We start from the raw sequence: 12,525 nt of genomic DNA, 5'->3' as shown, positions 1-12,525 counted from the left end.
CTGAATCTTTAGAATCAGTTCACTCTAAAGATTTGTTCAAACGAATCGTTCAACGAATCTCCCCCCCACACACACACTGATCTTTTTTAAAAAAATTTTTTTTTTTTATATAAATCAAATAATCAAAAATCATGGTCAAAGTGCCGCACCTGTCCTCATCCCCACTTTCTGATTGGCTGTTTGATCTGTGACGTCACTCCAACACTCTATTAGGTACACCGCCATTTTCAGGTGTATCTAATCACAGGCCAATTTATTAGGGAAAAAGCTTAAGTGAAAGTGAAAAGTGCCACACCCGCCCTACTGGTTAAAGTCCACATGAACTGAAAAAAAAAAACGAATCACTTTAGGAAATGATTCGTTCACTCTCGTTCACTGGAAAGACTCGTTCTTTTGAACGAATCGTTCTCTCACGAGCCTACTGTCAGTGTTGCAGTGTGTATGAGTGTGTAAATGATAGGGCGCTAATTTGATGTTAAAAATTATGTTTCTTCACAAATTCCTTCTGCTGACCTTGTTGGCTTTCCCGGCGCACGTCGTTTTCAGGGGTTCGTATGATCTTCACCTTTTTAACCCTCGACAAAGAAAATGAGTGGCGTTGAACTCTGCGAGCGCTAGCTTAGCTTAGCCTAGCCACTGCACGAAGGCCATTCTCCATTTGACATGTGCCACATGAATGACAATATTCTTATGACACAATGTTGATATTATGAGTCTTAGAAAGATTGCCTCGCAGTTTGTGCTTCAAATCGCCCCCATTTTGCAGAAAATGTACACTTAGACGTAGTGCGCTTCCTTACACTGACGTGTCCTTACTGCTAGCTGCAAGCTAGGTTTATTGCTAAAGCTTTTTATTTTCTTGTTGTCATGAATTTAATGGTAAAAAAAAAAAAAAATCAATCAACATCATATTTGAAAAATCGTCACTCTATCCTTGCACGCGCAGTGTCTTACCGAGGAACCATTTTAAGAAACTAAAATGTAACACACCAAGTGCATAGATTAAAATTCTAAATTTCGCTTGGCACTAATCTCTCGTTTTAGGGAAGTCACTTGCCTCATGTTTTCCATGTGCAAATATATATTAGTACCTTTCTGATGCAAACATGTTAATCCCCCCCCCCCCAAAAAAACCCCCAGTAATTCATAGTGCTCAATGACCCCTGTAGTTTTTTTACTGCCTACTCGAGATTGCCTCATCTTGACAACACAATCAGATGAAAAGTGCAAAGTTTGTCGCTGAAGTTGTTTTCAGCATTTCGTCACTCCACCATGACACGTTGAATGGGAATCACTATGATTTCTATAGAACCAATGTCACATGAGTAAAACATTCAAAATGCTATATCACACCATGATACAATTAACATATGGGAAAAAAAAAAACAAAAAAAATGTCAACAGAATGTTTGTGCATGCAGCGCCGCTGGTGGGAGCCGAGGTTCCGAGCGAGGATGATGACGACATGGACGTGATGGAGATGGAGGAAGACATTGTCGACGACGTGACGGCGGACGACGTCACGGCGGATGATGAAGACGACGAAGCTGAAGTCGAAGATGACGAGCACACGGAACTGGTGAGATGAACAAATGCAAACGAGATAGAGTGGGGGAAGATTATTGTAGATTAACGCTGCTATGCATTTGTAGATGGAAGAAAAGGAGATGGAGGAAGAGGAGGAAGCATTGGTCGGGGAGGTGAAGGCGTCTCCTTACGCGGACACTACCATCCTGTTTGTTAAAGGAGAAGGTTGGTGGTCCTACCTTTTAAACTGCTTCTTTACACGCCCGGAGCAGCAATACACAAAAACAGAGCAGGCAGAGGACATGAGAAGATTAAACATTTTAGATTTAAATATCAATCCTGAAAGTCTGCTAGCTCATTGCTAAGTGTAATGAGAGATGTCATAGACACGTACGTTAGCATGTTTGTGTTTCAGACTTCCCGGCCAATGACGTCGTCAAGTTCCTGCTGGGCTTCACTAACAGAGGTTCCGAGGATTTTGTGGTGGATTCCCTGGATGCTTCGTTCCGATATCCGCAGGTAAGAAAAAGGACTGGACCAGAGGACTTGCGACATAAGGACCCTGTCCTCGCCGCTCTTGATGTGTTTGTCTTCGTTGCGGCTGGCGCCAGGACTACCAGTTCCACATTCAGAACTTCACGGCACTGCAGCTGGACACTACAGTTCCGTCCGGACGCCAGGCCACCTTTGAGTATTCTTTCGTCCCAGCGGAGCCCATGGGGGGGCGCCCCTTCGGCCTCGTCATCAACCTCAACTACAAGGACGCCAACGTGAGTGCGGTGGCGCCACTGTAGCAAAGCGGGCCGTCGAATGATGACGCTTTCTCCTGCAGGGTAACATCTTCCAGGATGCTGTCTTCAACCAGACAGTCACCATCACTGAGAAGGAGGACGGGCTGGACGGAGAGACGTGAGCGTTTTTTTTTTGTATTTTTGGTGGGGGTGCAATGATTGACCAAAGCGTTTGCTAACCCACTTGCTGTTGCCCTCTCCAGCATCTTCATGTACATTTTCCTGTCCGGCCTGGGCCTGCTCGTCATCGTCGGCCTTCACCAGCTTCTGGAGTCCCGAAAGGTAGCCGGCCGCCGATAAACGTGACGGCCGTGTCGCGCGGGCGTGTGTAACATCTAACGTGTCTGCACGAGCAGAGGCGGCGTCCCGCTCCAAAAGTGGAAATGGGGACCTCGAGTCACAACAACGTGGATCTCAGCTGGATCCCGCAAGAAACTCTCAACCAGATGAGTAAGTCCGAGCGCTGCGCACTCCGCTCGCAAGCTGCTCTTCACTCGACTTGTCGCTCCACCCTTGTCTTCTCTCTAGCCTGCCGTGCTTAGTTCTAGTCTTATCTACTGTAGTCTGTTTTCCATCGTGTTGTTCGGCATATGTTGTTCTGCCTTTTCCCCCCTTTTTGAACTTTGAACTTTTCTGTGCATGAGGATCACTCATTCACTTGTCTGGTTTCTCTTGCCGTTTCCCGTCACGCCTTCAGTGCAGAGTCGCAGAGGTGAGCCATCGTTGCAGCCGCATGCACTTTTTGACATTCCGACCCTCTTGAATATTTGAAGGCGAATACCGTATCCTCAAGACTGATTCACCCCGCCGTCATCAGTCAGTCTTTTGTAGCCATTTGATTTTTGGTTTTCTCAGACAAAGCATCGCCCCGAAGGTCTCCGCGCAAACGTAACCACAAGCGCACGGCCGGGTCTGACGAGTGACCAGCGTGCCAAGACGTCGTCAAGGGCGAGGTCGGCAACGCCTTGCGCCATCGCCGGCTGAGGAGGATAACCGAGAGTGCCATTGCGCTGAACTTGCCCTTCCCATCTCTTTTTTCTTCTTTATTTTTTTTTTCTTCTCAAGAAACTTAAGATGCTGAACTCTCTTCCACACGACACCCAGATTGAGCAAGACGATTGTGTTGACACTGATGATGAGCAAGTTGATTTTTTTTTTTTGAAGACATTTAACTGCTGAAGCCACTGTAGTGATGAGCTGAAACCGAGACTGTAAGATTGGAAAACAGTAAGCCAGAAATGTACATCATTCAAGTTATTGTCATTTCCTCAAATAGGGAGTCTACTTCTGACAAGTTGAACGGTTAAACTCAGATTTGAAGATATCATTAAAATACCCTCAGTTCCCCCAAACTCCATTTTAATCAACCCGCCTTGCACATTTAGTAGTCACTTGACCGAAATATAGCGGACATGTTCCAAAGTCATGTTTGCAGCTCTCCACTAGAGTGTCAAAAAGAAACACACTTGTTTTCTGAAACATTTGTGTGATGCACTGATGACTCAACAAGTTGAAAAGAATGAAGATGAAGATAATATGACATTTTCATTGGTTTACAGATGCGCGTGTCTGCTAATTTATTGGAAAGACATTTCTGGTGTGGGTGCAGGTGTAATTTTTGTTTCACCACTGGGAGGCGATACTGCTGTCTTATGTTTTTGTCAAGACAAGTGAGAAATGAACTTTGACCTTTATGTCAAGGGCTATTACGTTCATTGATTTTTTTTTTTAATTTGCTTTTTAATGTCCCGCAAATAAACGTTTATTTGCACTTGTTGATTCGTTGGTTGCCTTAATTAAAAAAAATTATAATGAATGTAAATTAAGGTTATTATCTCAAATGATCGGAAACGTTTGAGAAACATTAATGCCTTAAAATCAGATCTTAGCTATGGTAGGGTGTTCTGTTTAAATATACGGCCACGTATGAAGAAGAAAGTTGCTGATGCGTGAAATCCATCTGTCAGTCGGCACCAATCATTTGGATTTGATTCAGCTCCCCCTGGAGGCGGCAAGGGAGTTTAACAGCCTTACCAAGACTTCATTGACCCCTCGCTTCCATGGCGACCAGAAAACAAACACGCCGTAGCATCAACACGTCTCCCAGAGTCAATCAGCACGCGCACGCGCACACGCATCCCGTAAAAGCTGCCCTGATGTGTGAATAGTTTGTTAAATGGAATGAAAACATAACGAGGATTACTATGTCAATAATTTCTAGTGCGTGTCAACTCGATAAACGTTAACAAAACAAACCAGTTTGTATTAATAGGAATGAGAGGCAGTGCACTGACGTCATAGTCATGCGGACTCAGGTTCGACTTTGTTTCCCTCAGAAAACTTGTTAGCTTCATTGAAGAGATCGCAGTGAACATGTGAATGTCTGACGATCAAAAGATTTTACATTCTTTTTATCAGTATGTTCCTCCAGCTCCCGGATGACAAACTATTTAAAAAATCGATGATTCTAGTGGGAATAATCGTAGTAGGCTGTGCGAATAATAGTAGCAGGAAGTCAACACTAGGGGGAGACTGTTATACACTTGACAGCTCCGTCCGTGCTGGGAAGTAAATGATGGAGCTTGAAAATGAAGACGCCAAAAGAAAGAAAAATGGCAAACCTTTTAAACGTAGGTAAGAGGAATTGGCCTTCGTTTCTATAACACCTTCCCCTTGAAAGTCTCTTGAAACACACAAGCTTAATCGTTTTTAAAAACAGTTGGCAAGTTTTCCCATTACATAACGTTTACTTGCTTCTACTTCATTTTATGCTAGCTAACTAGTTTATATCAGTAAATCCAAAGTTGGGTTTTATTAGTTAGTTTACGTTTCTTCCTCGTCCTACACAGTGAGTTCTACTTTTTATTCAATATTAACACTACTTCAAACAGTAAGTGCTAATTTACACAACTAGTTCAGATGCCTTTATATTAGCTAATTTATAATTGTCGTCAATTTGGTTCATGTCAATTTATACGCTCTTTTGAGTTTATAGTACTTTGGACACAAACTGTTTTAATGATAAATACATTTTTCGAGTATCTTTTCAAATTTCAAATTGACAGTGCAGAAAATTCAGAAACATTAATGAACAAAGGCAAAAATATCGATAATTCTTTCCCATTTCCAATACCTCTCAAACGATGCTGAAAGTATTTGTAAAAAAAAAAAAATGTTAGCTGTCAATGAAGTGGTTGCATCTACTACGTCATACCTATACAATACATACGAACTTGTGTACTTAGTAGGGGTTGCGAGCTTGTATCGTGTCCCGACATTGTGAGTTCGAGTCCCGCACATGACAGTGTGCGCGTGAGACAAAAAAAAAAAACTTGTATACTCAGCTAGATTGTTACTTTTTATACATTTAGCTGTCGTTTATACACAGTATACAACTTTACAAGCTAGTTTATTTTACTTTACCCACACACACACTTGCACAAATTTTGGCACAGTTGAAGCTACTTTCTGAGCAGTTGCGAGTGTTTGTTTACTGATTGACAGCGATTTTGCTTGAACTGCTGTATGTTGTGACGTCACATTTGGGAATTCGTGCGTGTCCTTAAGCGAGAGCAAGGTGTAACCTCGCGATACTTGCCCCTTTCTCGCCCCCCCACTCCCTCTCTCTCTCTCTTTCTCTCTCTCCCCCTGTGGCGTCCAGGGGCAATCAAGCGTCCTGGGTGGATGTCGGTGCTCATGTTGAGTCGGGCTGGCGGCCCATTGAGAGCACAGCAGACGCGCGGACCTCAAACAAACTTGCATCCACTCCTCTTTTCTTTCTTTCTTTCTTTCTTTTAGTTCTTCTTTCGTTATTTGCTCTTCATTTTTGTTCAGGGGGGGGAGCTCGTGCACGAGAGCAACAGCTGGCGCGCGCGTGTGGAGGACTTCAATTTTTTTTTTTTTTCCTGTAGGTGCTCATCGTCCGTGGACACTTGTCTACCTCCTCCTCATCCTCCTTTTCATCCTCACCTTTTTCTCCATGGCTGGATGTAAAGACTGAAAAGCGCTCAGGGAAAGCGCGTGCACGTGCATGCGCGGCGCGATGTGAAGGCGACGTGCACACTTTTGCTTTGGAAACACTTGACACGTGAGTAGCACTTTCTATTTGAAAGGTGAACTTTTGCTGAGTTTGTGCGTGTCGAGCGTTTTTTTTTTCAATTGTTATTATTTTCTCACGTTTGATTGAAAGTCAGCATTTTTTTTTTTCTTGCTACCTGCTGGGACACTTTGGCTCCCGGGGGATACGCACGCGTTTCCTGTGTTCCTATGCAACCTGGCTGTACTCTTTCCATTCATTATCATCCTTGCCATGCAAACTAATTATTGCAATAATGATTATTGACGTTGTTTTCCATTCTTTAGGAACCTCTTAATGCATCTTACTATAATAATTGTTCTTTACATAACCTCGCTCTTGTTTGTTAACATCCCTGTCCATGTAATTTGATATTATTATTATGATTATTATTAATAATACTACTACTACTAATAATAAGAAGAATAATAACAAAAGCAAACCAAACAACAAACAAAAATAATGAAGACAAATCTTAATAATTCTGTTGAGCCGGTAAGATCCTCTCTGTCCAATCTGAATATTTGAATGTTAATTATGATCTTGAATCTTTCCATTTGTTGAAATACCTTCATGCAATCTCCAAGATGCTTTCAGTCGTTTTTTTATTTTGTCATCAACAATAATAATAATGAAATTAATAATCTCATTAATTCTTTATATAAACACTACGAAAGGATTGTGTGTGTGTGTGTGTGTGTGTGTGTGTGTGTGTGTGTGTGTGTGTGTGTGTGTGTGTGTGTGTGTGTGTGTGAGGAAGAAAGAGAGAGAACATTTGCCCGCTGAACTTTGACCTTCCATCTTTTGCCTGTTTATAAACAAACAAGGACCTTTGACCCTTGGCCTGCGCAGAAAGTGACTGGCGGAGGTCACATAACGTTGTGAGCATTTTGTCGTTGTCGTTTTTGTGGCTGCGTATGCGGCGGCGTCATGGCGGCGGGCGCAGTAAGGAAGAGGAGCAAACTATGAAAGATGTTCACTGTGGGAAGGAAGGAAGGAAGGAAGGAAAGATGCAAGGAAAGACGTGAGGAAGGAATGATGTGTCTGATCAGTATGGCAAATGACTTCATTAGAGAACTTAAATACCTTAAGCTTTCAAATACTTGTCCCACAACCTTTAAACACATTCGGACATATTAAAAGACACTTTTAAAGTAGTCCCCCAAATTTTTCAAAATAAGATGCTAAAAAATAAAATAAAATGTAAACCCAGCTGTAGGACTCAGCTTAATGCCGATTCTTCAACTAACAGCGACGATAACACACGTAAAAGCGGAGTGTATGAAAATGACGATGATGATAAAGGTCAAGGGTGGCGGTGTCGTGAGGGGGGGGGTCAGACTGTGACCTTGATTGCAAAAGGTCATTTCCTGGCCTGGTGAAGACGACGTGGACATTGTGCCGCCTGTCAACACGACACAACCACAACAGGTGGCCGTCGCATGCATCGCATTGGTGCGCGTGTGTGCGAGCGAGGCGAGCGCGAGATTGCCGTTTGTTCTGAGCGGTGGCGGCGGTCGGCCTGACCTTTTCCCCAACACGAGTCGTCGTTTGACGGACGAGGGAGCGCCCCCTGCTTATTTTGCGTGCGCATGTCGAAGGTATGGAGCTCGGGAGCAGCTGTCACAGTCGCCTCTCCGTTTGTCTTCTTTTTCAGCGTCCAATAATCAAAGCCGAGAAGCGCATAACAAGAAACGTGTTGTTTTGCAGACATCAGGACGGAAACTTCCGGAGCGCACACGCACCCGCAAAGTTGCCTCCTGCGCGAAGCCGCGTCAGTTCTCGCCGAATTCTTCTTCTAATCCGACACTTTAATGATGCTGTCGCTCTTCTAAAGACTCTTAAAAGCCAACTCGTCAACTCTGCGCGCAGACGTCGGTGTCAGCAAAGCTGCCCGGCGTGTGTGCGTGCGAGCGAGCGCGCGTGTGCGGCCAGCAGCAAAAGCACAAGCAAAGCCCGCTTGGAAAGTGTCACCTCGCGTCCCGCTTAACCGGCTCGCCGTCATGCCGCTTTTCACGGCTTCGCCCCAAATGTTTCGTAACAACGTCTTGGCAACGAGCTCATGAAGCGTAGCCTCGTCACGCTTTCAGTTACAATTAGCTAACGAGCCTAAAAAGCCACATCAAGTCAATAAAAGTCAAAATAGGACTTTGCGAATCAATGAATTTGACTTTACGTAACTCTGCCGCGACATGTGACGCCCTCGCTTCATTCGGACGAAGGTCTGACTTGATTTTGACGCGCTCGCTTCAGGTGACACCTTCACATCATGTGATCACAAATATTTAGAATATCTTTATTTGTGCGCATGTGTGTGAGATGGTTTATGGTTGGGGGCTGGGAGTAGTGTTATAAATCACACTCTATGGAGTCGCCTGCGTCTCAATCATCACACGTCATTGAAATGTGAAACACACACACACGCACACACTGTGCTTCTACCTGTTCATCGGTACGCTGTACTCTGGTCCTTTGAGTATCATCTGTTACTATAGCAACAGTAGAAGCAAAGTGAGCAGTTATATACACACATACACACAAGACCTTTAAATGGTTTGGGGTCACCACGAGTCAGTTGTGTTTGATTTGATGACTTTATTTTTTTCCCCCTCATCACTGACATCCGCTCGGCGTGTTTTTCCGAGTCGATCTGATCTGAATATTCCCGTCTGCTGTCATCGTTTGTTGACCCGGTCGTGCTAATATTAGCCACATGCTGAAAGTACGCCGTGAGAGCTCACACGTGATGCTAGCAGCTAAATGCTAGCGGTGTCGTCCTTATCGAGAATCTTGACCGTGTGGGGGTTGAGTTTAAGGACGGGACTGCCATAAACGCACACACACATACACTGTGTGTGTGTGTGCACATGTTTTTGAAACTGTTTGTGTGTGTACAGTACAGAATGTGAACATGAGGGTAAATAAGACGAAAGGTCATCATCAAAAAAGCAAAATCTATTGATTGGTGGTGACATTTTGTTTTGGGTGTCATTTCAATGTTAAATGTGACTGAAATGTCCAGAGGGTCGCACTAAATCAGCGCTCGGCCGACATGTTAAAAGACTTTTGCGGCGCTGATTTATTTTGATGAGGGGCGGCCATGTCAGGCTGGCCGGCCACTTCCTGTCAAGACTGCTCGCCTTCGCCGTCCTTCATCCTCCATCTTCGTGCTGCCGAATGACGCTCGTGTCACCGATGCTTTCAACATCTTTTCAGCACACTTTATGCTTGAAAAGAAAAAGCGCAGATGATGAGGGCAAACGAGCAACACGCTTGCCTCACAGCGTCGAGGTTCTCGGTTTGAATCTCCAGGCGAGCCGTCTCTGTTATTAATTTTCTGACAGTCTGCGGGTTTCCTTCTAATTTGACGAACATTTCTTTTAAATACTTCCATATCATTTTTTTTGGGGGGGGGGGTCTCTTTTTTTTTGCTGGCAAAGCAAGTGATAAAACAAACTTTCAGGAAGCTCATGTGAACAGTTTCCTTCATCACAATTTTGTCATAGAAAAACTACAGCGATAGTGGAAGCAATCCAAACATTTGTGTGTGTGTGTGTGATGGGGGGGCAGTGGTGGGAGGTCCGTGCTGGCTCTGAGCACTGGCCCACTTTTCTTCTTCTCTGGCGAACGGTTTGGCGTCCCCCCAGCCGTCATTTAGATCGCTAACGAGGACTCTCATGCGATGATGATGACCATCAGCTGATAGCATCGTCCATCCACGTTTCACGTGTGACTTTTCCGACTTTTGCGCTATGAGCACGGCACTACTTGTGATGTCGCGAAGATGTGAGCCCCACAGGAAGTCGTCTAGCTTCACGCAGGAAATGATGGAACGCTCCGTGTAGCGAGGGACGCAGATCGATGACAGACAGTCTCGCGCGTGGACGCGTGATGGACAAGGCCGCCGCGCGTGTGTGTCGTCCTTGTGCCGCGGCTTCATCAGTTTGCTGGTTCAAGAGCAGAACCAACAGACAGGAAACACTCCGTCACTCTTCACCCATGTTTGTCATCCATCAGATGCACTATGCACGTGTTCGTGTTGGGTGGCTGGGATGGCTAAAGAATGGCGAGCTAGTTGTGGCGGTTGTGGCTCAGGCAGTAGAGTGGGTCGTTTAGTAACCGGAGGCTTGGCGGTTCGATCACATGTCGTTGTGGCCTTGGGGAAGACACTCCAGGTCGCCATTGTAAATGAGAAAATGTTCTCAATTGGCTTACCTGGTAAAACATTGAATTAAAGTTAGCTCGTAGCTGCGGCCCGCGGTACACCTGTCTCGCATTGCTCGGTCCAACTTAACTGTACAATAATACAAAAGGCAACAAACACTCAAGATGTTCCACCAAATCGTATCATGTCTGCTAGCTTAAGGCTAACACCCAATGGGAAACGCCATAGACGGGCTAACGGACAATAGCACAGTTGTCACTGTAGTTCTAAACAACTGGTAACTGTGTGAAAACACCTCCTCCTCTTCCCATAATTAATAATGCTGCAATTTTGTGGCACTACGGCTCGAAATACGAGTTTGCGTGTTTAGCGTGACAACCGCGTATATAGCTGCCGTATTGCACAAAATGGCGTTGCAGGATAACGGTGTGTAAAAACATGCGATGTTAGAAAGTCACAAACCAGTTAATAGGAAATTATTTAATCAACCACCGGGGAGCAAGAGAACAGCATGACGCGCGCGCGGGGAAAAATAAGGGAATGGAAAAGATGGCAGGCGGAGAGACTCAAATAGGATAAATGCAAGTGGGTCGCTGTGCGCACACACACGCGCACACACACACACACACGCGCAAAAATGTTGTTTCACTGGAGTGGACGCTAATATAGGATATAATAATGAGAATATAAATTAGAAGACAGTGTGTATAATAATAATCAAATAAAATTTAGCGTGCTGTAATACACAGTGATTAGAATTGAAAGAGGAGGAGGCGATTGAGGTGACAATTCATAATAGTAAAATGAGAAGAGGCGAGGATGTGTTGTACTAAGAAGAAGAATGTTAAGTAGGTGACGTTTCGTCATAATAATAACAATGCGGAGGGGAAGGACGCGTAACGATAAGAGGTGACGACGTGGAGGAACGCGAGCAGGTGAGCAAATGCAAAGTAGGTGAAAATGAAAGTTGTCAAGGACGGCGGGCGGCGACAGCTTCAGGGTTGCGACCCTTCACATTCAACAAAATAAAAGATTTTATGTTTTTTTTATCAAGTGACACACTCAGGCGTGACTGACACCTTTCAACCAGAGCGCACGCACGCACGCACGCACACGCGGCGAGCCGGCCCGGCAAAGCTATAAGAGGCTGACGAGCGTCTCGTCTGACCTCCTTTGGTGCTAAATTAAAATGAACCTCAATGTTGATGCCCAATGAAGGTAACCACGAGAGATGACGAGACAGAAAGAAGGCCACAGTGGGACTTTTCCACAATAAGATGCTTACACGCACACACACGTATACACACACACATATATACGGCAAAAATAAGCAGTCAGGATTTGAAATGGCCTTCATTTTCTGTTTTAAATTTCCTTTCACACACTAATTTTGATTTACACAATTTTAGACTTTCACTTAAAAAAAGTTCCCACACAGCATTTTGTATTTTTTTCGAGAGATGTTCTTTTTAATGCAAAGGATAACTCTTGTGAATGATGTGAGAGTTTTTGGTGTGTGTGAGACTTTTCCAGGACGTGTAACAGTTTTTTGGTGTACTGTTTTTAGTGCTAGTTTGACTTGTGAGAGGTTTTTGTTTTATGTTTGATTTTTGGTGATTATAAAAAAGAAATTGTGCAGTTTTTTGTGAGAGTTTTTCTTGGTATATGGTTATTACGGTGCATGAGTATTTTTGTATGTTTGGAAAGTTTTTGGTGTGATGTGTGTTTCTGGTGTACTTGAGAGTCTTTTGTATTGGTGCGTGAGAGGTTTTTCAGGTGTGTGTCCACAAACACACACACACACATTTTAAACAGACACACTGCATTCCACCTGCAGTTGTTTACAGCAGTCATTGTAATTGACCAGCTGCCTCACTTGTGTGTCTCTGCGTGTGTGTGTGTGTGTGTGTGTGTGTGTTTGTGTGATGAAACAGACAGTTATAAAAAGCAGACGGGAAGTGAATGTC

At 44.2% G+C, this 12,525-nt stretch overlaps 1 protein-coding gene across 3 annotated transcripts; it reads left to right on the top strand.

The window, feature by feature from the left end:
- Positions 1 to 368: 368 nt before the first annotated feature.
- ssr1 (signal sequence receptor, alpha) lies at positions 369 to 4,089 on the top strand. 3 transcript variants are annotated; one of them, XM_085938937.1, is made up of 10 exons: positions 369 to 548; positions 1,422 to 1,579; positions 1,653 to 1,752; positions 1,943 to 2,046; positions 2,139 to 2,297; positions 2,360 to 2,436; positions 2,522 to 2,600; positions 2,675 to 2,768; positions 2,963 to 3,030; positions 3,174 to 4,089. In XM_085938937.1, the coding sequence occupies exons 1-10, from the start codon at positions 473 to 475 to the stop codon at positions 3,300 to 3,302; spliced, it is 1,044 nt and encodes a 347-aa protein (XP_085795063.1). In that variant the 5' UTR covers positions 369 to 472; the 3' UTR covers positions 3,303 to 4,089. The 3 variants fall into 3 exon arrangements, with proteins under 3 accessions (XP_085795063.1, XP_085795065.1, XP_085795064.1); XM_085938938.1 differs by having other exon boundaries at positions 373 to 548; positions 3,016 to 3,030; XM_085938939.1 differs by lacking the exon at positions 2,963 to 3,030 and having other exon boundaries at positions 370 to 548.
- Positions 4,090 to 12,525: the final 8,436 nt, after the last annotated feature.

Source organism: Syngnathus leptorhynchus, chromosome 19 (genome assembly GCF_054491065.1).
Source record: "Syngnathus leptorhynchus isolate UIUO chromosome 19, UIUO_Slep, whole genome shotgun sequence".
Taxonomy (NCBI): domain Eukaryota; kingdom Metazoa; phylum Chordata; class Actinopteri; order Syngnathiformes; family Syngnathidae; genus Syngnathus; species Syngnathus leptorhynchus.
The sequence above is the reverse complement of the archived record's forward strand: the minus strand, read 5'-3'. Positions and strand labels throughout refer to the sequence as shown.

Coding starts and splice junctions, on each gene's coding strand:
- ssr1 (XM_085938937.1), top strand. CDS start 473: ATGTTAAAAATTATGTTTCTTCACAAATTCCTTCTGCTGACCTTGTTG. Junction 1,753..1,942: donor CCTGTTTGTTAAAGGAGAAG/GTTGGTGGTCCT, acceptor TTTGTGTTTCAG/ACTTCCCGGCCAATGACGTC. Junction 2,601..2,674: donor AGCTTCTGGAGTCCCGAAAG/GTAGCCGGCCGC, acceptor CTGCACGAGCAG/AGGCGGCGTCCCGCTCCAAA.